At 40.1% G+C, this 23,979-nt stretch overlaps 3 protein-coding genes and 1 non-coding gene across 5 annotated transcripts; 2 read left to right on the top strand and 2 right to left on the bottom strand.

Moving 5' to 3' along the window:
- Positions 1-4,863: 4,863 nt before the first annotated feature.
- LOC149394404 (small nucleolar RNA Z247) lies at positions 4,864-5,002 on the bottom strand. Its single transcript, XR_016299984.1, has one exon. It is a non-coding gene; the product is annotated as a small nucleolar RNA Z247 (small nucleolar RNA).
- A 2,185-nt stretch (positions 5,003-7,187) lies between these two features.
- On the top strand, positions 7,188-9,898 carry LOC149394403 (uncharacterized protein At4g37920-like). Its single transcript, XM_089616649.1, has 6 exons — positions 7,188-7,439; positions 7,528-7,811; positions 7,908-8,073; positions 8,524-8,768; positions 9,328-9,515; positions 9,597-9,898. Exons 1-6 carry the CDS (start codon positions 7,271-7,273, stop codon positions 9,826-9,828), a joined length of 1,284 nt encoding a protein of 427 aa, XP_089472775.1. The 5' UTR covers positions 7,188-7,270; the 3' UTR covers positions 9,829-9,898.
- A 566-nt stretch (positions 9,899-10,464) lies between these two features.
- Positions 10,465-19,845, bottom strand: LOC149394402 (uncharacterized). 2 transcript variants are annotated; one of them, XM_089616644.1, is made up of 9 exons: positions 19,196-19,845; positions 17,718-18,825; positions 17,313-17,618; positions 16,356-17,138; positions 15,728-16,245; positions 14,253-15,324; positions 13,868-14,164; positions 11,619-13,355; positions 10,465-11,160 (listed from the first exon to the last, which is right to left on the bottom strand). In XM_089616644.1, the coding sequence occupies exons 1-9, from the start codon at positions 19,660-19,662 to the stop codon at positions 10,627-10,629; spliced, it is 6,822 nt and encodes a 2,273-aa protein (XP_089472770.1). In that variant the 5' UTR covers positions 19,663-19,845; the 3' UTR covers positions 10,465-10,626. The 2 variants fall into 2 exon arrangements, with proteins under 2 accessions (XP_089472770.1, XP_089472769.1); XM_089616643.1 differs by having other exon boundaries at positions 11,613-13,355; positions 19,196-19,844.
- Positions 19,846-22,401: 2,556 nt separating this feature from the next.
- On the top strand, positions 22,402-23,517 carry LOC149394401 (uncharacterized). Its single transcript, XM_089618338.1, has one exon. It carries the CDS (start codon positions 22,402-22,404, stop codon positions 23,515-23,517), a length of 1,116 nt encoding a protein of 371 aa, XP_089474464.1.
- The last annotated feature ends 462 nt before the right edge of the window (positions 23,518-23,979 follow it).

The following is a 23,979-nucleotide window of genomic DNA, read 5'->3' as shown; positions in this document are numbered from 1 at the left end:
CTCTTTGACTCATTCGCTAAAAGGCTATTCATGCTAATCACAGCTTATGTCTTGGGAGTTTTCTCAGAGCATGATTCGAGTGGGAAGTGATTTACAGATACGGAATCCAGCCTTCCTGAAAGAAGGTTAATGTTCACTCACCTAAGGGTTGATTCCAGAACCGATAGATTGCTAGTACTTTCGAAGTAAGTAACGTTTGAAAGAATCTTTCGCTGGGGAAGCAACAATGCTTAGGGCTGATATGTATCAAGAGAAGTATAACGGATAAATTGACTTCTCTGGATACGGGTTGAACCTGGAGGATCTTGATCACGAACTGACTATATTAGTGGACACTCGTCACGATGAGTAAATATAATTCTAGTATAAAGGAGAGTTCAGTCTTGGCTTACAAGGTGGAGTATTTGACCAAGATTAGACGAATCGATGGACAAAAGAGAAAGGACTATTTCGTCTTTTTCATCGGATTTGTTAAGCTCCTATTACTAGGTCCATATTCCCCGATTCGGCTCTGATAAATGCGGATAAGAACTTTCGTATAATAATGTTTATCATTATTAATCTCACTTGCTGTAATTGTGATTGACAACATTAATTCTGGAAAACGGGTATTCGCAGAATTGAATAAATATTTATGGTAGAATTGTTTAGTTATTGTTTGATCAAGTAAATAAACAAATATTAATTATTTGTTTGTTGTTGGACCAAGTAAATAAATAATTAATTGGGTTTTAAGCAATTGGGCCTTGCACAAAATATGAAAATCGGATTTGGGAATTTTTGGCACTAGGATTTGCGCAAATTCCCCCTTGGCCGTGTGCCTAAAATTCGAATTTTATAATATTGGTATTTACCAATATTTTCTCTTTAGTTGTTTAAATAAAGGAGAGAGAAAAATACAAGATATTGTCCTATATTTTCTCCTTATTTAAAGGAAAGTATTTAGGAGAATATTTAGGAGAATAATATATTCTCCTTTATTATCTCACTAAATAAATTATTCTCTATTTAAATAAAAGAATAATATCCCATAGATATTGATCTGATGGATGAGAGAAAAAGTAGGATTCACTTGTTGAGATCAAAGGGCCTAGATTAAATCCTCTAGTGTGAACACAATAAAAGGAAATAAAATATTCTGGAAGATTTCGTGAATATCTCATTTTATTACTATAAATAGGGGTTCATGAGAAGGCAAAAATAAGGAATTTTTGAGAGAAATTTCGTGCATCACTAGCCTCCCTTGGCCGTGCATCTGCCTCTCCCTCCCCTCGGAAATTCGTTTCCAATCTTAGTAAAATAAGAGAGAGATCTCGAAGCACCTAGTTTCGTGATCTAGTGAGATAAAGACTGTGCCCACTCATCTTTCTTATTCGTCTCGGAGATTACGTTTCAGAAGACTAAGGTGTCATCCTCGAGTCCTTCATCAAGACGACGCAAGGAGTACGCGATTGGATTGGAGCGTTCTGTAGCTGAACCGAAAATCAATGTAAGTACTCGTTTACTCTTATATCGGTTGCTTGACTTATATGCTCTCGTGAATTAAATTAATTAAACATAACTAGATCTTGTTAATTATAACCATAATTTAATTAGCTTATGATCAGCGTAATTAATTATTTTTCCGCATTAATATGGTTATATGGTGGAATAATCTCAAACGAGTCGCATCGGATCGATTGTTCGTGTCTGCTGTGCGCTCGATCCACCGACACTAGGTTCAAGTCTCGGGAAGGTGTTATGTGAAGACCATGACTTAGTGTACCTTTTAGGTAACGCAAGATTCTTTTGAGCGCCTTCCAGTGTTGATCTAAGGGGCAGTGCATGAACCGGCTGAGTTTGTTGATGCTGAATGAGATCTCGGGCGGTGTGATGGTGGCGTATTGCAATGCTCCAATGATGCTTTGATACTTGGTGCCCTCCTCAATAGGATTGCCATTATAGGCCGATAGTCGGAGACTGAAAATCATTGGTGTTGGCGAGGAAGTAGCACCGTCCATGCCAACACGTTTGAGGAGATCGGATACATAGGCTGATTGGTTGAGGTGCAAACCGGTGGCAGTTCGAGTGACTTCGACACCGAGAAAAAAATGGAGAGGACCAAGATCTTTGAGAGCAAACTGTTGGTGAAGTAGTTTGGTGAGGGAGTCAATTTCGGAAGAGGAGCTCCCAACGACGATGATGTCGTCAACGTAGACGAGAACGAACATCGTGGACGAGTCAGTGAATCGAATGAACAACGAGTCGGCGCGGGAGTTGAAGAAGCCTGATTGAAGGAGCCAAAGGCAAAGCTTCTCAAACCAAGCTCGCGGGGCTTGCTTAAGACCGTAAAGGGCCTTGTGGAGGCGACACACGTGGGCTGGTTTGGAAGGGTCTTCGTAGCCGGGCGGTTGAATCATGTACACTTCTTCGTCGATGGTGCCGTTGAGAAACGCGTTGTTGACATCAAGTTGGCGAGTGTCCCAACCGAAGGACAAGGAAACTGTAAGGACCACCCGGATTGTGGTTTGCTTGACAACGGGCGAGAAGGTTTCGGTGAAGTCAAGACCGGCGACTTGGTTGAATCCTTTGGCCACGAGGCGGGCTTTGAGACGAGCAACGCTTCCATCCGCTTGTTTCTTGACTCGGTAGACCCACTTGGAGCCGATGATGCGACGATTCACCGGGGCTTCGACAAGGGACCAGGTTTGATTGTGGCGAAGAGCACGAATTTCGTTCATGTCAGCGGATCAGCCGGGAGACTCAAAGGCTTCGGAGAGAGAATCTGGTTCGCGTGGCTCAGGCGGTGGAAACTGAACAACAAGCACTTTTGGCTTGAAGATGCCAGCCTTGGTGCGGGTGGTCATGGCGTGCGTATTGGCGGGCTGTTCCGCTGCTGGTTGTTCACTGACCTGATCCTGTAGACAGTAGAAGTGACGATGTCTTGATGGACATCGTCGTTAGGAGGGACAAGTGAAACAAGTTCTTGGTTAGAAGCAGAGATGGTATCCACATGGGTTGGCTCATTTATAGGCTGGGGTTGAGTGACGGAAGGCAATGAGTTTGTGAGTTGGACTAATACAATTGGCGGTGTTGGAAAAAAATTAGGAATGTGTTGGACATTCAAATCAGTGGGTGTGTTGGCAAAGGGAAAAGTGTTCTCATCAAAAGACACATCACGAGAAATAAAAAGACGATTATGTGAGTCAATGCACTTGTAACCTTTGTGCTGATTGCTATAGCCAATGAAGGTGCAAGGTTTTGACCGGAATTGCAATTTGTGGGTGTTATAGGGACGAGTGTGGGGGTAGCAAGCACAACCGAAAACTTTGAGAAATGAGTAGTTTGGTGTTACCTTGTGAAGAGTTTCAAGAGGGCTCTTGAGCTGGAGAGATCTTGTCGGGAGTCTATTGAGCAGGAAGACGCTTGAGGTGAAGGCGTCTTCCCAAAAACGAAGCGGAAGATTGGATTGTGCAAGTAGGGTAAGGCTAGACTCTACTATGTGGCGATGCTTGCGTTCGGCTGTCCCATTTTGTTCCGGCGTGTGAGGACAAGAGAGCTTATGTGATATGCCGTGTTTTAAGAAGAACGATTGAAGAGAACGGTATTCGCCACCCCAATCACTCTGAACAGCTTTGATAGTCCCGTTGAATTGATTTTCAACCATTTTTTTAAAGTAAACAAATGTGTCAAAGACCTCAGATTTTGCTTTTAGGAGGTAAATCCATGTAAACTTTGAGTATGCATCAATGAAGTTGACATAATATTTATACCCATTTCTGGAAGTGATAGGGGATGGTCCCCATAAATCCGAGTGAATTAGGGCAAATGGTTCATTGTAAACAGTGGTAGAGGAGGAGAATGGTTGTTTGTGACTTTTTCCTAAGTGGCAAGCTTGACAAAAATGGAAAACACTTTTCATTTCTTTCAGCAAATTACAATCTTGGAGAACTTTTTGCACTACTTTGCTTGCTGGGTGACCAAGACGTCTATGCCAAAGATCCATGGAAGATTGGACATTGGTTTCAACATCTTTTTTTGGAAAAGAATGACTAGACACACTGGATAAACATAGACCAGTTTTTTTGATTGAATTTAAGGACATATTCGAACTAGTTGCAGATTTGGATTGAGCTGAAGCTTGAGGTACGTGATGAGTGGTGAAGTGAAAGCGATATAGACCCCGATCAAGACTCCCTCGCAACAATACCTCCTCCGTGGCTTGGTCCTTCACAAGGCAAAATTTGGGATGGAACTCAAAAAAGACATTATTATCATTGGCAAATTGTGAGACACTCAAGAGATTTTTTGTAATCTGAGGGACATGTAGCAGATTTGATAGTAAGAAGGTAGGTAAGTGTTTGGAAGAGACTAAAGATGAGCCAACGTGAGAGATACACAAACCTGCTCCGATACCAACGAGAAGCTTGTTCACACCATTGTACTCTGAGCCGAGATTGAGGTTGCCGAGTTCGTTGGTGACGTGATTGGTAGCTCCGGAGTCCGGAAACCAGCTTGAGTTGTCGGAGGAGTCATTGTAGGTGGAGATATTGGTGGAGAAGGCTGAGGAGTTGTTGTAGGTGGCATCGGAGCTTGGCTGCTGTTGTGGCATCGGCGAAGACCCGGAGAAGGATGAATCAAATCTGTAGAAGCACCTTTGGACAGTGTGACCCATTTTTCCACACAGCTGGCATTGAACACGGCTGCCATTGTTCCATCCTCTGCCGCCACGACCTCGTCCGCGGTGGCTGCCTCTTCCCGACGGTTGTTGAGGTTGACTCTGAGGGCCTCGCTGAAAAGAGGGTTTTTTTGGTGGTTGATGAGCAGTCTGACTGGCGAACTGAGCTGACGGCATCGACAGATCTCCGACCGGGTCAAGTCTGGTTTCGAAGCTCAGAAGCAGTGCTGCGACATCTTTTAGGAGGAATGGCTCAGACTTTGAGGTGATGGGGACGACCACCGGATCGTACTCGTGTCCAAGGCCAGAGAGGATGTGGAGGATCTGGTCATCCTCACTGAGCTTGTGACCGGCTGAGGCAAGCACGTCGGCGTAAGACTTCATCCTCGTGAGATATTCTCTCATGGTGAGGGTTCCTTTCTTGAGGGTTTGGAGTTGCAGCTTGTACTGCATGATTCGTGCTCGAGAGTGTGAGGCAAATGATTTTTCCAAGGAGTCCCATATTTCATTCGCTGTTTTGAGGCCGACCATGTTGACGACCACTGTCTCTGACATGGAGGCCAGCAACCAAGAGGCAAGGAGCTGGTCCTGCCTGACCCAGATGGCATATTCACCGTTTGGAGCACCCTGAGTGGGGCGTCCGGTGGCTGGATCTGTGGCTTCAAAGAACTCTGATGGCTTTGGTATTTTTCCGAACATAAAACCTTCAAGGCCATAGCCTCTAACATTTGAGAGAACCTGTTGCTTCCACACCAGGTAGTTTGTATCAGTAAGTCTGATTGTTAGAGATTGGTTTGAGGGGTTTATAAAGTGGGAATGAGGTATTTGTGGGTGATAGGTTTGACCCTCGGTTTGGGAGCTTTGTTCAATAGGAATTGATGTGTCTGCCATTCCTGTGCTCTGATACCATAAAGAAGAAATGGGCAGAATATTTTTTTTAATGAAAGGGAGCTGTCAAATGATATTTTTTAATCATTGATATCTTCAATGTGAATAGAGATACTGTTTTTATACAGAGGATTACAAGGCACAACAGTAATAAGAAAAGCATGGTTATCCATTGGATGATAGCTGGCACGGATCCGCGTGAAGACCTGGGAACCAATCAGACTGCAGGGGACCAGAGAGGTTAGCACGTGTCTTGTGTTCCATGAGGATGAGCGGGAAAACCTCAAGGTGTGTACTGTAGGAGCAAGAGAATTGTTTGTAAATAAAAACCACAGCCTTGATGCTTGTTGTCGTTTTTATTATTTAATAGTTTTGTAAATATTTAACTCTGATTCCACTTTAAGGGTATTTTGGTCTAATAATAAATAAGAATGACTTACTTGCAACACGTTTTTTGGTGGTGACATATATGCAATTTTGTTCATAAAAAATGACTTTGGTGCAAATCTTCCAAATTCATACGTTACATTCACATAAAATGAGATAATTTTAATTAAATAAAATATGATTACTTATTTTAAGTATTTACATTTTTAACCTTTTTTTGTTCTTTCTCTCTTTTTCTCATTCACTCCACTTCCTTTTCTCTCTCTCGTTTGTCATACTTGAAATTTTGTGTCGATCTCCGTAAAATTAAAAGTTCATTTTTCGATCAAATTTTTTTTTTTCTTTAAATTTAACAATTTTCTTTTTCCTCATTCATTTAATTTCCTTCTTCTCTCTTATTTTTCATGTTTGGAATTTTTTATTGACCTCGACCGAATTAAAAGTGCATTAGTCAAGGATTCTTTGTTTGAAATGTATGAGAATTAATTTGAAAATTTATTGACATAAATAATTTATGTCATTATCTTTAAAGATTTTAGGAATTTGTCTCAAGATTTATTGACATATTCGTCAACAAATTTTTTAAATATAAATAAATTATTTTATCAACGACAACCATCTTTCAACCGTATTTTGAATCTTTAGCTGAAAACAACTAAAACTTAGTCTATTTGATCGGCCGAACAATGTTCAACCGATAATACCAACTAGTTCGACCAATACAATTGAATCATGTACCCGTTTGGTTATGTTTTCTATCTCTGTTTTCTGTTTTCTGATTCTAAATTTTAGAAAACAGTTTTAGAAAAACTGTTTGGTTATAAATTCAGAAAACAGATTTAGAATCATGTTTCTGTTTTCTTTGAAATTTGTTTAGAAAACAGAAAACAATGAAAAGTTGTTTTCTATTTTATTTCTATACAATTGAATGGAAAACATAACCAAACAACATTTAAAATATTTTGAAACGTAATTCTAAATCTGTTTTTAAAATTTAAAAATTAGAATCAGAAAACAGAATTTAAAAACAGAAAACAAGTTTAGAAAACTAAACCAAATGGCCCCGTAGTAAATAGTTATGCCGGTTGATCAAAGTTGTCTAATTTTTTCTTAAAAAAATCATTTTTATTTTAAAATTAAATAAAATCCTAACAAATGTTTAAATTTTCACATATTCTGTTTTCATTTTCATAATATATAGTAATCTTTATTTGTAGCTAATCATTAATAATTTTTTTGTTTGTTTCTCATCCGGTTCTCCAAAAAAATCATTCCAAGTCGAAACATCGTCTTCTTTTAGCTAACTCGCGCTTATCAAAGAACTCTCCGAGGAACACCATGATCGCTTTCTTAGGACTCACTCCCTCTCATATCGTACCAAAGCCCTCAATTCTTCCCCAAAATCCATTTTCTCTTTCCAAACACAGTCCAAACCAAAACCTCAAAAGCACTAATAAAATCTCTGCCATAAAAAACCTTACTGTTTTCCACTTCAATCCCACACTCAGTGAGTTCATCAACTACTGCTCAACTCATCCTCGTTTCATTTCCTTAGCTTTTTTAATAGATTTTTTTTTTTTTAATTTTTTTTAAAGGGCGCTGTGAAGCTAGTAGCTTGGAAACCGCCCAAGTGGAAGATGAAGAAACTGAGGCTGAAGTGGCCGAGGGATACACAATTTCGCAGTTCTGTGATAAGATGATCGATTTGTTCTTGATTGAGAAACCCAAGGTCAAAGAATGGAGAAAGTATTTGGTGTTCAGGGAAGAGTGGAATAAGTACAGAGAGAGCTTCTATAAGCGGTGTCAAAAGAGGGCCGATATGGAGACCGATAGCGATGCGAAACAGAAGTTCATCTCTTTGGGGCAGAAAGTTAAGAGGGTATATAAGTGCACACCATGTGTTTGTTGAAATGTTCGGGTTTCTTTTTTTAGTTAGAGAATTGGGAAATGATGGGTGTTTGTGTGTGTGTTGCAGATTGATGATGAGATGGAAAAATGTGCCGAGCTTCTTAAGGAGATACAGGAAAACCCGACTGACATTAACGAGATTGTTGCTAGGAGGCGTAAGGACTTCACGGGGGAGTTTTTCCGTCACCTTAAACTCATGTCGGAAACTTTCGACGGTTTGGAGGATCGGGATTGTGAGTAGTTACTTTCTTATATCAAGTTTCAATCTTTGATTTTTCGTGTTCTGAATCGTGGGTGGGTTCTTAGACTTACGGCTATGTTTTGGAACCTAGGAAATGAAAATCAATTGCTTTATTTTCGTTCGCTGTTTGGATCGGGGAAATTTTGAGGGAGAAAATTGTTAATTGGAAAATTTGAGGAGGAATGTATAGCTAAAACATAGAAAATTGAAAATAAAATTCGGTTCTATTCCTCGGAACATTTCAACACAAGAATGAGAAAATTTTAGACTAAATAAGTTTTTTTTTTCAACTTTTACTCACCATCTGCATTTTTCTTTTCAACCTTGAATCCGTTTCCAAATAAAAGTAAAATCACAGCTTGTAACGCTCTTTATTCGACTAGAGGTTAAATGTTGGATTAACTAATTCATTCACTCTCATCATGTCTTACTCTTCGAGCAGCAATTTCTAGGCTCGCGGCCAGATGTTTGACTTCTGTTAGCGCTTACGACAACACATTGGAAATAATTGACACGTTTGACCCGGCTCAGGCCAAGTTCCAGGATATCTTAGATTCTCCTTCGATTGAGGTGGCGTGTGAGAAGATCGAAAGCCTCTCCAAAGCGAAGCAGCTCGATTCTTCGTTGATCTTGCTAATAACTTCTGCTTGGGCTTCGGCAAAGGAATCCAAAACTATGAAGAACGAAGTACGCTTCTCAACTTCTGCTATTATTCTTTACGGGACTCGCTATGAATCGTCGTTGATGTTTGTTTTCAATAGTTGTATCACTTGAGTGTCTGTATATATAGCTAATTATATCAGATGTACGATTTTATCCTCGTTATATATTTTTAGTAAACATAGGTATAGATAAGGGTCAGGATGCTCTATGAGAAAGTTGGTCACGTTAAATCAGTTAATTTTCTTAGTATTAGTAGTAAAATTAGAGTAGTCAGATTGAATTTGAACCGATATCAAATTACTTTTATCTTTAAATTCTAGGATGGAACAACAACAAGAAATCTGAATTAATATTAATTTTAATAGTAATCAGTTATGTTGTTATCTCTTAGTACAAATAGGTATTAATAAGGGTCAGTTAGCTTATGAGAATAAATCAGTAATAAAATAAAAATTTCACATATTTTTCTTAGTAGTAAGGAGTGTAGCCATAGAAATTTGAACTGAAATCATTGATAGTCTTATTGATTATGTCTCGGGTCTCTTATCATTTCAACTCATTCCGGTTCACTTTTGAAGTGCAGGTAAAGGAGATAATGTATCAGATTTACAAAACCACGAAGAAGAGTCTCAGGAGTATCGCACCGAAAGAGCTTAAGCTTTTGAAACATCTTCTGAATATCATCGACCCCGAAGAGCGGTTTTCGGCTTTGGCTACGGCTTTCTGCCCCGGAAATGACCGCGAAGCCAAAGACCCCACCGTCTTGTACACGTAAATAACCAGAAAAATACGACATAAGCTTATAATCCGATATTCGTGATCTCTAAAAGCTTGATTAACATGTCTGAACAGGACTCCGAAAGAGCTACACAAGTGGATTGCGATAATGCTCGACGCGTACCACTTAAACCAAGAGGAGACTGAAATCAGGGAAGCAAAGCAACTGAGTCAGCCGGTAGTTATTCAGAGACTTCTCATCCTCAAGGAGACCATTGAAGAGGAGTACTTGAAATGGGAAGACCACAAGAAGCAACAAACCGGAGAGGAAGGTAAATCGGAGGATTCGGAAACGGGTTTCCCATAACCCGGGCAAATGGCACTTCATTTATTACTAATGAGAGTTCTAGAGATTTAAAAAAAAAAAAAAAATGAAAGTTCTAGAGATTTTGTAGTTGCTCGGCTGTAGCTTGAGGCCAGAAATAACAGCTTGTCCGTTAGGAATCCGTGCTATGTAATTAAACATTCTCACTGGGAGTGGACATGTTGTACTGTTCTTTTTCAAAATATAAATGTATACATATATCTCTAGTGGACTTTGTGTGTGTTGTGTGGGTGTTTTTTTTTTTTTCGTTTTTTTCTGTGCGTGTGTGTAACAGCAATGCGTTACATGTTGTATGTTCGGGGAATGCAAAGGAGCAAAGTTCTTGTTCGATTCATTAAAGTAATTTGGGTTTGATATCATTTTGTGCATGTCATTGTTTAAAATATATATATTATGGTTGAAGTAAAATTATATCTCAGTGGCTAAGCAATGGAGTTTCAGATGTTTCGCATATTCAGGTCCTATTGGACAAACAAAAATCCAATCGGTAGATAGATACTGTCAATTTTTTAGAAGAAGATCTGTCTGTTTTTTTTTATTTTTTATTTTTTGGCTCAGAACATTAGTTATCTTTTTTTGTTGGTTTGTTGTCCACTTTAGGATTGGCATAATATAATATAAAAAAGAGACGTGAATCTGTCGAGGGATGCAAATTCGTTCTCGTAGAATATACATCATACATGATATATAATATGAACCCAACATGTAATAACATAAAAAGAACAAGTAAAATCACCGAAAGGTCAGTTGGTTCAGAGCCACAATCATGAGTTCCAGAATTTATTCGTCTTCCTCCGAAATCCAGACACTCTTTCCTTTTCCTTTCTGTTGTTGGGTTTCTCCGCTTGACCAGCGTGGGGTAAAGGCCAAATGGGAAAAATTCTCCTCTTTACATCTTTGAAATTCTTCCACATCTTGGCGATAAAGCAAGCGGACTCCACATTTTCTGACTTGCGTTTGACTGTATTTCGAGACTCTGAACGACACTTGTGTTGCACCAGAAACATCGCGGCAGTCCACGGGAAAGGATTGCATCACAACATGATCATTGTTGTTTGTCCAGATTTTCATGCTTAGAGACCGATGTGACTTGGCGATAATTTTTCCGTGCTCGGTTGTGAAACATGATTCCCACGCGATATTATATTTTGAGTTGAATGAGATGAGAGCACAGACCGCAAAGCCTATGAAATCGGGGTTATACCACCCCGGATGTAGATTCACTGTCACTGAAGGTCCCTCGCCTTGATGGCAAAACCACTCCGAGATGTCTTCCCCTGGAAAATAAATGCCGACTCTGGGAACACTGCTCAACTGTTGTACATTAGAAAAAGCATTGTTAGAACATCTTGTGGATGGTAAATAAAAATGAAAAAAATATTAAAAAAAAATACTACCAGATACGAGATTTATATTAAGTTTAGCATGAGACATTCGTTGTATCAATACAAGTGAAAATATAGCACAAAACATAGAATTTACCATTAGCGCGTCTCCACTGGACAATAGAATTTATCGTTTTAAATTTGCAACAAAATTTGAGATTTGGTACTGCTAGATAAACATTGACACCCCATTGGAATTAATTTCTTGTGTACCGTAAATTTTGCATTTAGTAAAGCATTTAGCACTCAGCTAGAGATGCGCAGTGAACAAAAAAGATCATTTGTAAAAGAAATCGATATAATTCTCAGTATATAATAGGACTAGTGATGCTCTTATATCAAAACCCAAATTAATTTATCATGACTAAGAAAAGTATGTACCTTTACTGGTTTTGATGAAACTGGTACAACAATCCCAGCCAAAACTCTAGTCTGAAACTCAGTCACTACGTTGGTGCGATCGAGCTTCAAGCAGTAAGAAAAGTCGAACAGCTGTTCGACATGGCTGGCTTGAGGACCTTCTGCGAATGCAATCGACGGATTCGAAAGCCTCTCCAGTGACTTACAACCTCTTGCATTGAGACGCTTAACCGAGAACGGAAGCTTCGGGAGGAATTTGAGTTTTGGACAACCATTTATATTCATTGATACGAGAGACCGCATATTAAAGATCGTGTCTGGAAGTTTCTCGAGATTTTGACAGTTGTGTAGGCTCAGTGTTTTAAGCCCGGTCAGATTGTTGATCGATCGGTGCAATTCTTTTATCCCCGTCACATCCAACAAGAGTTCTTCTAAACACTCCATAGGCTCTAAAATTTCAGGGAAGTGTTCCAATTTTGAGCTCTCTCTCATAGAAAGAATTTTAAGAGACTTAAGCTTGCATATGGTAGTTGGAAGGGTTTTAAGCCAATAGCAACTATCTAAACACAATATCGTGACGCGAGTGAGACACTCAATTGATGCAGGAACTTCCTCTATTTTTGTCCTAGACATGCGTAAAGACTTTATGTTGCACGGATTCGGAAGCAATGGAAAGTTGTTGATGCTCGAGCAGGAGGTGAGATTCAAGTGCTTGAGATTCGAGGCATGAGAGAGATCCAGGAGTTGGCTCAGGTTGCTGCAATCAGTGAGATTCAAGTGCTTGAGATTTGAGTTGCGAGAGAGATCCGGGAGTTGGTCCAGGTTCCAGCATCTAACGAGACTTAAGTGCTTGAGATTTGAGATGCGAGAGAGATCCGGGAGTTGACTCAGCTTGCTGTAATCAGTGAGATCCAAGTGCTCGAGATCTGAGTTAAGAGAGAGATCCGGGAGTTGGACCAGGTTCCAGCATCCACGGAAACTTAAGTGCTTGAGATTTGAGATGCGAGAGAGATCCGGGAGTTGACGCAGCTTTTTGCAATCAGTGAGATTCAAGTGCTTGAGATTTGAGTTGCGAGAGAGATCCGGGAGTTGACTCAGGTTGCTGCAACGAGTGAGATCCAAGTGCTCGAGATCTGAGTTGCGAGAGAGATCCGGGAGTTGACTCAGCTTGCTGCAATTAGTGAGATCCAAGTGCTTGAGATTTGAGTTGCGTGAGAGATCCGGGAGTTGGACCAGGTTCCAGCATCCACGGAGACTTAAGTGCTTGAGATTTGAGATGCGAGAGAGATCCGGGAGTTGACTCAGCTTGCTGTAATCAGTGAGATCCAAGTGCTCGAGATCTGAGTTAAGAGAGAGATCCGGGAGTTGGACCAGGTTCCAGCATCCACGGAGACTTAAGTGCTCGAGATTTGAGATGCGAGAGAGATCCGGGAGTTGACGCAGCCTTTTGCAATCAGTGAGATTCAAGTGCTTGAGATTTGAGTTGCGAGAGAGATCCGGGAGTTGACTCAGGTTGCTGCAACGAGTGAGATCCAAGTGCTCGAGATCTGAGTTGCGAGAGAGATCCGGGAGTTGACTCAGCTTGCTGCAATTAGTGAGATCCAAGTGCTTGAGATTTGAGTTGCGAGAGAGATCCGGGAGTCCATTCAGTTTGGAGCAACCGAGGAGATTCAAGTTCTTAAGGATTGAGGCGCGAGAGAGGTCCGGGAGTTTATTCAAGCTCAAGCAACTACTGAGATCCAAGAATTCCAACTTTTGCAAATCCTATATGAAAAGTAAAGCACGATTTTGCAGTATAAGTGATTGGAAATAACAAATAGGTTTTTCTTTCATATAGCACGATTTTTTTCATGAGTTGCAGTAAAAGTAAAGCACGATTTCGCATTCACCTCTTCGAGCTCTTGATTGTTGCATTTGTGGTCCCTTTAACTTATATTTATAACTTTTTTTTTTTTTTTTTAAATTCGCTTTGTTTCGAACCAATAACAAACTTCTTAAGCATTCTTTATGGAATACAAGAAATAAAATAAGTTAATAATTTAAGAGCTATTTAGCGTTTTGTATTGAATAATGAAATACTTTCTAAAATTTGGAATACAAATATGTTGTTGTGTGATCAGAATGTACATTCGATTGAAAATATAAACTGGTGTTATAGTGGGTTATTGTGGATGCAAAAAATTAAAAGTTCAAGGAGGTGAGCGCTAGCAAAAAAGTTTAAAGGTCAAGGTGCAATAGCTTAACAAGAAAGTGCTAAAAATACCTAAAAACAATACCTTGTATTTTCTGTTCCAAACCCGTTCAAGTTCTCCACCATGGATGGCTAGTTCGCAAAGATTCTTTGGATTAAAACTCTGTGGCAAGGATTTCAAGGGACAGCCATCCCACCGGAAATATCTCAGCGTAGCGGGAAGAAAATCGAGATCTTCAGGGAACATTAGTTTTCTTCCAAAAGAATGATCAATATGGAGAAACCATAGATTACGCATTTCTTTAAAGCTTATGGTCAAAGGATTTGTTGTTTCAGATGCTGACATACACATCGAGAAAATTCCTTTTATTTTTGGTGACCCCTGATCATAATTCATAGAAGTAAAAGTGAACACATTTTATGATAATAAAATTTAATGTTGCTGCAAAGAAGTGATAAGCATGAATTACTTGATTCTCTTCCAAGACATGGAAAATATCCGATGTAGACCACAATCTACTACGCTCTCCCGGATCAATAGATTCTCGACGAACAATTTCTTGGCCCATTTCTTGGATCAAATCATGCATCCAGATCTCACCGCAGTCATTCACAGTTACGAGAGCCTTGTCAACGAGAACACTGATTCCCATAACCACTCCTTTATATCTGTACCCTAGTATTCTTTCTGTAGAACTCCTATCTCCCCCATTAAAGAAGCAGGCGATATCGAGAAATATGTCCCTGTAGTTCTGACCCAATCCCTCGTAGCTCACTTTCAATACGTCTTGGACTTCTTGGGTCGGATTTGAGTCAAGTAACTCCATTTCGCGTTTCCATTCTTCGATGGTCCTTGCGAATAAGTGCCGACCCAAAACCGTGAGAGCCAATGGATTGCCTTTTGTGTACTTCATGACCACAGTCTTCGCCAACTCCGAGTATCCCTCGCCCGGAGATTCCTCTCCTTTGCCAAAAGCTTTCGAGAGAAAGAGCCGAAGAGCATCGTTGAAACTCAGTTCCTCAACTTCACATATTTCGTCGACTGCGATATTCCTGAGCGCTTGTGAATCTCTGCTCGTCACAATGATTCTGCTACCTGGACCGAAGCATTCACGATCTAAGGCCATAAGGTCCAATGTGTCAAGGACTAAAAGCATGTTCGCGTGACTGAGCATATCCTTTTTGAAACCGGTCACACAACCCAAGTTATTTTCATTCCGCATTCTCCTTAATTGCAAGCCCAGGAGAGTCTGCTTATTCACTTCTTTAACGAAATTTTCAAGGAAAAAGGCATCGGAGAATCGAGAAGAGTGTCTCTCAAACAAGACACGGGCAAGTGTTGTCTTTCCTATGCCGCCCATTCCACAAATACCAATGACACGAGTGTCATCATTCTTTGAGCCGATACATAATGCTGACTCAATCTTCTGCATATTGTTTTCAATTCCAATCATACCCTTTATAGAATCGCTAGAAGATATACAGTCTTTTTGTTTCTCTCCGTCGACTTCAACAATCTCTTTGACTAACTCAGATTCGGACCTGACATATGTAGGTAAACCACACTAGTTAATAAATATCATAGAAAATCACGATATTCATAACTAAGTTTGCATGACATATGTGTTTACACTTAATTTGCGTATTGAGGGTGAAAGCATACACTTTTCATATTTTCTATAAAGTTATACTCTCATATTTTTATTGTACGAAATAGTGCCCTGACATTTTTTTTGCTACATGAAGTACTTTTACTTTTTGCAAACGTATACTCTTTTTAAATATTTGCAAATTTAAACCAAGAACAAGTAAAATAAATTCTATAATTACTAGATGACAAGTTTTATTATTTTCATCCTAATTAAGATTAAATTAAAAAAATTATGATTTTTTTAAAATAACCGGCGCACGTAATTATATAAGATAACAAGAACAAGTAAATCACCTTGGATCAATTGGTTCAACCTCATCATTATTTACAGCATTTAACCCAAGTTGGTTTGACCTATGAAATTCCTCCATATCTTGGCGATAAAGCAAGCGTACCCCACAATTTCTCACTTGGCTTTTTGTGTCGATCAACCCACTTTTCGATTCTTTGTTGAAGACATCAAACGACACTTGCACTGCACCAGACACGTCGCTGCAGTCCGCAACAAGGTATTGCATCAGAACGTGATCACAGCCACTGATCGGGTTCATCTCAAAAGGTAATTGGTACGACTTCGCGACAATTTCTCGGCGCTTGGTTGTGAAACGCAATTCCCGCACGAGACTAAGTCGTGGGTAGCTAGAGCTTTTGTTGAATGAAATGAGAGCACATGTCACAAAGCCTTTGAAACTGGAGTTATACCACCCCTCAGGTAGCGACACGGTCACTGATGATCCCTCGCTTTCATGGAAAGACCACCTCGGGATTTCTTCCCCCGGAGAACAAATGCTGACCCCGGGAACAAGGCTCATCTAATGTACAAGAAAAAGGAATTATTAGCATCTCTAGTGGATTGTTCAAACAAAATTAGCACATAAATCATACTCCGACGGAGTGCCTAAAACCAAAGAAAAGAAAGTACCTTTAATCGTTTTGATTCTGGTGATACTGGAACAACTTTCCTAGCAAAAACTCTGCTGCGAAATTCAGTCACTATGTTTGCGTGATCGAGCTCCAAGCAATCAGAAAAGTCAAACTCCTGTTCGACATGGCTGACTTGAGGACCTTCTGCAAATGCAGTCGATGGATTCGAAAGTCTCTCCAGTAACTTACAACCTCTTGCATCGAGACGCTTTATTGAGAACGGAAGCTTAGGAAGGCATTTGATCTTTGGGCAACAATTTATGTTCACTGATACGAGAGACTGCATATTGAAGATTGTGTCTGGAAGTTTCTCGAGACTTTGACAATTCTGTAGGCTCAGGGTTTTAAGGCCACTCAGATTCTCAATAGATGGGTGCAATTCTTTTATCCCCGTCACATCCAACAAGAGTTCTTCTAGACACTCCATAGGCTCCGAAATTTCAGGGAAGTGTTCCAATTTTGAGCTCTCTCTCATAGAAAGAATTTTAAGAGACTTGAGCTTGCAGATGGTAGTTGGAAGGGTTTTGAGCAAATAGCAACTATCTAAACACAATATCGTGACACGAGTGAGAAGCTCGATGGATACAGGAACTTCCTCTATTTTTGTCCCAGACATGCGTAAACACTTTATGTTGCATGGATTCGGAAGCAATGGAAATTTGTCGATGCTCGAGCAGGAGCTTAGATTCAAGTCCTCGAGAATTGAAGCGCGAGAGAGATCCAAAAGTTGATTCAGGCTCTCACAAGCATTAAGATCCAAGGCTTTCAAGTTTTGCAAATCCTATAAAAAAAAAGATGTGATTTACTCATTTTTTTAATTTTACTTTAATTTGTTAATAAAAAGAGGACTTTTATTAATAACAAGGTAAAACAGCCTGTGAATCATTATTTTATTTTTGCTTTAATGACATTACTTGATTTATCAGTGACCAGCAATAAAACTTAAAAATAATACCTTGTGTTTGGTATCCCAAATTTGTTGAAGCTTACTACCACATATTGTCAGCTCGCAGAGCTTCTTCGGATTAAAACTTTGAGGCAAAGATTTCAAGGGGCAATAATTCCACCGGATGTATCTCAGAGTAGTGGGAAGAACTTCAAGATCTTCGGTGACCAGAAGTTTGCTTTCATCCATAGGATCAATATCGAGAAACCATAGATTACACATTTCTTTAAACACCACAGGGCTTATGGTTAGTGGATCTATTATCTCAAATGGTGACATACACTTCAAGCGAACACCTTCAATTTCTTTTGTTCCCTGATCATAAACCATTGCAAAAAGAAATTCATGAGACTAAAAGTTAATGATGCTAGAATAAATATGTAAATGATCATCTTGATCATAAGCATGACTTACTCGATTGTCTTTCAAGACATGGCATATATCTGATGTAGACCACAATCTACTGCGCTCTCCCAGATTGATTGATTGTTGAGAAATAATTTCTTGGCCCATTTCTTGGATCAAATCATGCATCAAGATCTCACCCCTGTCATTAATAGTTATGAGAGCCCTGTCTATGAGAACACTGATTTCCCTAACCACTCCTACTCCGGGATATTTGTAGCTGAGTATTCTCTGCGTATAGTTCATATATTCGCCTTTAAAGAAGCAGGCGATATCGAGAAACATGTTCCTGTGTTTCAGATTCAGTCCCTCATAGCTCACTCTCAATATGTGTTTGAGTACTTCTTGGTTTGGAATTGAGTCTAGTAACTCCATTTCGCTTTCCCACTCTTTAATGCTCCTTGAAGACAAGTACCGACCCAAAACCGTGAGAGCCAATGGATTGCCTTTGGCATACTTCTTGACCATTGTCTTTGCCAGCCCTGAGTATTTCTCGGCCGGAGATCCTTCTTTTCCAAAAGCTTTTAAGAGAAAGAGCCGAACAGCATCGTCGAAACTCAGTTCCTCGACTTCACATATATCATCAGCTTTAATATTCTTGAGAACTTGGGAATCTCTGCTTGTCACAACAATTCTGCTACCTGGACCGAACCAGGAACGATCTCTAGCCAGAAAGTCCAATTGATTCACGTGATCGACATTGTCAAGGACTAAAAGCACATTCGTGCCGCTGAGTCTTTGTTTATCGAAATCGGTAACACGACCCAAGTCATTCTCATTCAAGAGTTGAGAAAAAACTCTTGTCTGCAAGTCGGAGGGTCGGTGTTGCTTCACTTCCTCGCTGACGTTTTCGAGGAAAGAGGAACCAGAGAATCGAGAAGAGAGCTTCTCAAACAAGGCATGGGCAAGAGTGGTCTTTCCAATGCCACCCATTCCCCAAATGCCAACGACACGACTCTTGTCCTCGTTCGTCGAGTCGATACATAATGCTGACTCAATCTTCTGCATATTGTTTTCAGTTCCAATCAGATCCTTCATAGAATCACTAGGAGATATACGATCTTGTAGTTCCGCTGTGACAAATCTCACAATATTTTTTACTAAGTCGGACCCGGACCTGATAAATGTAAATTAACCATAATAAGTTCAAAACCTAAATCACGGAAGTTATAAATAAGCTCAAAACTAAGGGTTTGATGTTTTCCTGACCAAGGACGGACCTACGTGGTCTCAACGGGGTCAATCGTCAACTATTTTTTTTTTTAAGTCCTTTAATTTATTTATTTGAGTAATCTTATAATTTTCTTTATGTAATAAAATAATATAAGAATTATTTCACAAACTATGTGAAAGATTGTAAGTTGCTTATTTTACTTTTTGAGTCCAGTAGGAAACCAACATGACTATCTAAATCTGATGCAGTCTTTAGATATCGTATGGTTCAATCTCAAGGTTTTTTAAAATGCAATTTCGGATAAACAATTTACCTCTTGTCAGCTGAAAACCAATCGGATAAATTCGCAGTGAATTCCAGAGATTCTCGCCACTTGGCTACCTTTGCCGGGAAGCGTATTTCATGTTGTAGAAATGCATCTTCAAAGCTTCCCTTTTGGTGCCGTATGTTTGTGGGGTCCACTTTGTAGAACACCGGAAAAACACGCTGTTTTTCGTCTTTCATGCAATGGACGATATGGTTGAGCTCATCCAGACACCACGAAGACTGGGCATAGTTCTCTGAGAACACGATCACCGCGATCTCCGATGCCTCGATCGCTTCCAAAAGCACAGGCGAGATTTGGTCTCCTTTCTCGAGGTCATCCTCGTCTATGAAAGTCTTTATTCCTTTATCACGCAAAGCGTCGCAAAGAAAGCTGGTAAAGCCCCATCGTGTGTCCTCCCCACGAAAACTGATGAAGACGTCGTACTTTTTTACAGAGCTACTCGAAGAAGCCATACGGGAACGACGACTAATGTCTACCGTTTTTTTTTTTTTTTTTTTTTTTAATTTTTTTAATCTGAAATGGCTAAACGATCATAAAAATAGAGAGAGAAAAAGAAAAGATTAGACTGACTTCGTCGGTGTGGCTAGTTTTGTTGCTAGCTGTCCCTGGAATATAAAATAACCCACAAAGCATATCAGTATTGACTGATGTATGTGTATATAGAAAAAGAGAGGAATAATTTTACAAATTGGGATATTTATCGATATCTCGTCTATAATAAAGAGAAATTGTGGAAAAAATACTCAAAATTTGGTCGAAATAATACTTATATACTCATTTTTTATTTTCTATGACAAAGATATCTTATATTACAATTTAGTTCGACCGCGCGTTGGTATTTGAGTTGTTATCTTAAGGGAAATTGCTCTATTTGTCACTATTTTGATAACGTTTTCCCACATTCCACTAAAACCTTAATTTGTCCCAAAATGCCACCATGACAAGAGTAAAAAGTCAAGTTTGCCATTCACTATCTATTTTCTTTACAAATTGGCATCAGCCATTTTCTCAGCCATTTTCTCTTTTCTCGTCCAGTACATGTAGGTCTCAGTCTCTCTCTCTCTCCTCATTCGTCCATTTCTTCTCTGTTTCTCGTCCAATACATCTCTCTCATACATCTAGGTCTCAGTCTCTCTCTCTCTCTCTCTCTCTCTCTCTCTCTCTCTCTCTCTCTCTCTCTCTCTCCTCCTTCGACCATCTCTTCTGTCTCTCTCTCTCTCTCCTCATTCGACCATCTCTTCTCTCATCATTCCCATCTCGTCCAAGCTCTCTCGTCCAGATCTTCTCTCTCTCTCTCTACCCCACTCTCTCCCATTTCGTCCAAGCTGAGAAAACTCGTGAACATAGCTCAAAAAAGTCGTCGGAGGAGCTCAGTTATTGTCGGAGGAGCATTCCGAATGTCAGCCCAAAAAAAGAGAAGTTGCAATCCACGAAATAAAACCCTAGGTTCGTTTTTTTTTTCATTTTCCGGGTATAAAAAAGCTTTTCGTCTTGAAATAATGAATTTTTTGTTGTTTAAAAGCATGGGTTTGTTATGGGTATGATATGTGATTTTTGAAGATGATGTTGACATATATGTCAACAATGTTGACATCTATGTCAACAATGTTGACATAAGATGTCAACATTGTTGACATCTAAAGTCGACATTGTTGACAGATAAAGTCAACAAATAATAACTCTGTTTACTTTTTTGTACGCAGTGATGGGGGATATTTATTTATTATTCAAGCACAGTGGTACTTGGGTTGAACCTGGTCGGTATCACGAGAAAGGATCTTTCGGAATCGTGGTGCCGTACAACGTCAACTTCGCTAGTTTGATGCAAATCATTTACACGAACTTGCGTATATCACCATCCACTCATACTGTTGGTGTTGCATACTCGATGGCTGGTGCAGTGCAGCCTGTTGAGATAACCAACGATGACACGCTCAAAGGTTTCTTATATCTGCGGAGAAGACGAGAAGATGACATGGAGAATTTTCAATTGATATTGGAAGTAAACGAAAAACAATCGGGTCCCGATTCAGCAGGGATTGGATCCACTCCCAACAGCCGTGGTAGTGGTTGAGTTGGAAATCTACCTATAAGAGTTTCCGACATGCCATCTATAGCCGAGGAGGGGTGTGGTTCGGTCCCAACTCCTAATCAAAATATGGGATTAGATGAGTTTATGTTATTTGACGATGCGACACAACGACGAGGCTCTCCATCACCAGAAAACTGTCCTCCACCACAAAACTCGCCTCCACCACCAGGAAAATCGCCTGTACCACAAAACTCGTCTCCACCACGAAACTCGCCTCCACCACCAGGAAACTCGCCTGCACCACAAAACTCGTCTCCACCACGAAACTCGCCTCCACCACCAGGAAACTCGCATGCACCACAAAACTCGTCTCCACCACGAAACTCGCCTCTACCACGAAACTCGCCTCCACCACGAAACTCGCCTCCACCACAAAACTCGTCTCCACCACCAAACTCGTCTCCACTGCCAAACTCGCCTCCACCACAAAACTCGTCTCCACTGCGAAACTCGCCTCCACCACAAAACCCTCATCCGCCGCCACCACGATCTCCTCCACCACCACGCAACTCCAATCCTCCACTGTATTCGCCGCTGAATTCACATAGCGTCCCAAGTTCATCTACTAGGAGCGGTGCAGACGATGATACTATTGTTTTGGATGTCCATTCCCCTGTATATATTGAGCTTCACGCACTGTATGCTAATAAAAAGGCTTTACAAAAACACTTGATGTTGTTCGCTGTAGTCAACAACTTCACATATAAGACAAAGAACTCAGACAAAAAATCTCTGCACATTGTTTGTCCGGGAGAGGGCTGTAATTGGTCTGTTCGAGCTGTGAGAAAGGAAAACACGCCCATATTTCAAATTAGAAGGTAAATTGTCTTTATGTTCCATACGTTATCTGTCTGTTGACTTCTCTTCTTATTTCTAGTTGATTTCTACTGTTGACGTAGATGTCAACAAACAAAAAGCAGATTGTTGCAGATGTCAACAATGTTGACAACATACGTCAACAATGTTGACATCATATGTCAACATTGTTGACATGAGACGTCAACATTGTTGACGTCATATGTCAACACATTGTAGACATATGATGTCAACAATGTTGACGTCTGTGTTATAAGCATGAACTTGTTCCCCGGTGAAACTCATGGAAGTTTCATGTTTCAAGTTTGACAAAGACCACAGCTGTGCCTTACACGTAAGGCAAGGACGTCACCCGCAAGCAACGAGTGAGCTAATTGGAGAGGTTGTAAAGCACAAGTGTATTGATCAAACGACGGGTATGTGCAGACCGAAAGAGATAATGAGTTATATGCAAATGGATTACGGTGTTTCCATGACTTACAAAAAAGCTTGGCTGTCCAGAGAGAAGGCACTACTAAAGTCCCTCTACGGTAGTTCAGAAGATTCGTACGCGTTCTTACCTAAGTTAAGGTACATGATCGAGACTAAGAATCCCGGTTCTTTTTTTGACCTAGTCACTGGTGCGGGCGGCGTATTTGTCAGTTTTTTCATGGCACTCGGCCCTTGGAGAAGTGGTTGGGAGTACCTTAGACCTGTGATTATCGTTGATGGTACCCATTTGAAGAACTATTATAAAGGAACGTTGTACACAGCGTGTGTGATGGATGGAAACAAGCAAATATTTCCGTTAGCCTATTGTGTTGGTCCTTCAGAATCTAACGAGGCGTGGAGTTACTTCTTCGCCAAATTGAAGGACGCATATGGGGAACGGGAGAATCAAGTATTTGTATCTGACAGACACGCTGGCATAATCAATGGCGTGAAGACGGTATTTCCGAATTGTTATCATGGTTTTTGCATGTTCCATCTATACGGTAATTTGAAGACTGCTTTTAAGGGGATTACGAAGGATGTGAAGTGGAAATTTTACGGTGCCGCAAAGGCATACACGATGAGTGAATGGGAAAGTTACATGGTCATGTTGGACGCTGAAAATCCGGAAATACGTCGATACTTGACAAATGATGTCGGGAACCATAGGTGGGCACGGTGTATGTTCATGGAGAAAAGGTACGGTATCATGACGAACAACAACGCGGAAGCATTGAATGCATTAAACGTAAAAGTGAGACAGTTTCCAGTTGCAAAGTTGATGGATTGGCTAAGAGAGAGGAGTATGAAATGGTTTTATGAACGTCGAGAAGCTGCGGCAAAAACACAAACGATTCTGACAAAAGAATACCACGCCAGAGCGGACAAGTACATTGGATACGCTGTTCGAATGACTGTAAGTGTTTAATAATCGTTGATATGTTTTATCTGATGTCTACATTGTAGACATCTATGTCTACATTGTAGACATCTATGTCTACATTGTAGACATCTGATGTCAACAATGTTGACATCTGATGTCAACATTGTAGACATCTGATGTCAACAATGTAGACATCTTATGTCAACAATGTAGACATCTTATGTCAACAACGTTGACATCAGAAGTCAACAATGTAGGCATCTTATGTCAACAATGTAGACATCAGATGTCAACATTGTTGACATAAGATGTCTACATTGTTGACATATATACGTTGTTGACTTCATTGTTCATAACTATATCTAATCAGCCTTTTTTGTATAATAGGTCAGACCATCTTCAGTCAACGAGTTTGAGGTAGTAGACAGAGAGGGGATCGTATTTGCCGTTAATTTAGATGATAGAACATGTTCCTGTCATCGATGGCAGGCGCATGATTTTATTTGT

The sequence above is a fragment of the Urtica dioica genome, chromosome 6 (genome assembly GCF_054948205.1).
Source record: "Urtica dioica subsp. dioica isolate 48M chromosome 6, U.dioica_male_clone48M_v1_H2, whole genome shotgun sequence".
NCBI classification, from domain to species: domain Eukaryota; kingdom Viridiplantae; phylum Streptophyta; class Magnoliopsida; order Rosales; family Urticaceae; genus Urtica; species Urtica dioica.
Note: the sequence above shows the minus strand (reverse complement) of the source record. Positions and strands in the feature narration are given on the sequence as shown.

What these genes read in the sequence shown, in the direction of transcription:
- LOC149394403 (XM_089616649.1), top strand. Translation starts at nt 7,271, where the DNA reads ATGATCGCTTTCTTAGGACTCACTCCCTCTCATATCGTACCAAAGCCC. An exon ending in CCAAAACTATGAAGAACGAA is followed by an intron (nt 8,769 to 9,327) that starts GTACGCTTCTCA and finishes TTTGAAGTGCAG; the next exon opens with GTAAAGGAGATAATGTATCA. An exon ending in GACCCCACCGTCTTGTACAC is followed by an intron (nt 9,516 to 9,596) that starts GTAAATAACCAG and finishes ATGTCTGAACAG; the next exon opens with GACTCCGAAAGAGCTACACA.
- LOC149394402 (XM_089616643.1), bottom strand. Translation starts at nt 19,662, where the DNA reads ATGGCTTCTTCGAGTAGCTCTGTAAAAAAGTACGACGTCTTCATCAGT. An exon ending in TGGTTTTCAGCTGACAAGAG is followed by an intron (nt 18,826 to 19,195) that starts GTAAATTGTTTA and finishes TACATTTATCAG; the next exon opens with GTCCGGGTCCGACTTAGTAA. An exon ending in TTTCATCAAAACCAGTAAAG is followed by an intron (nt 11,161 to 11,612) that starts GTACATACTTTT and finishes AATGTACAACAG; the next exon opens with TTGAGCAGTGTTCCCAGAGT.
- LOC149394401 (XM_089618338.1), top strand. Translation starts at nt 22,402, where the DNA reads ATGGAAGTTTCATGTTTCAAGTTTGACAAAGACCACAGCTGTGCCTTA.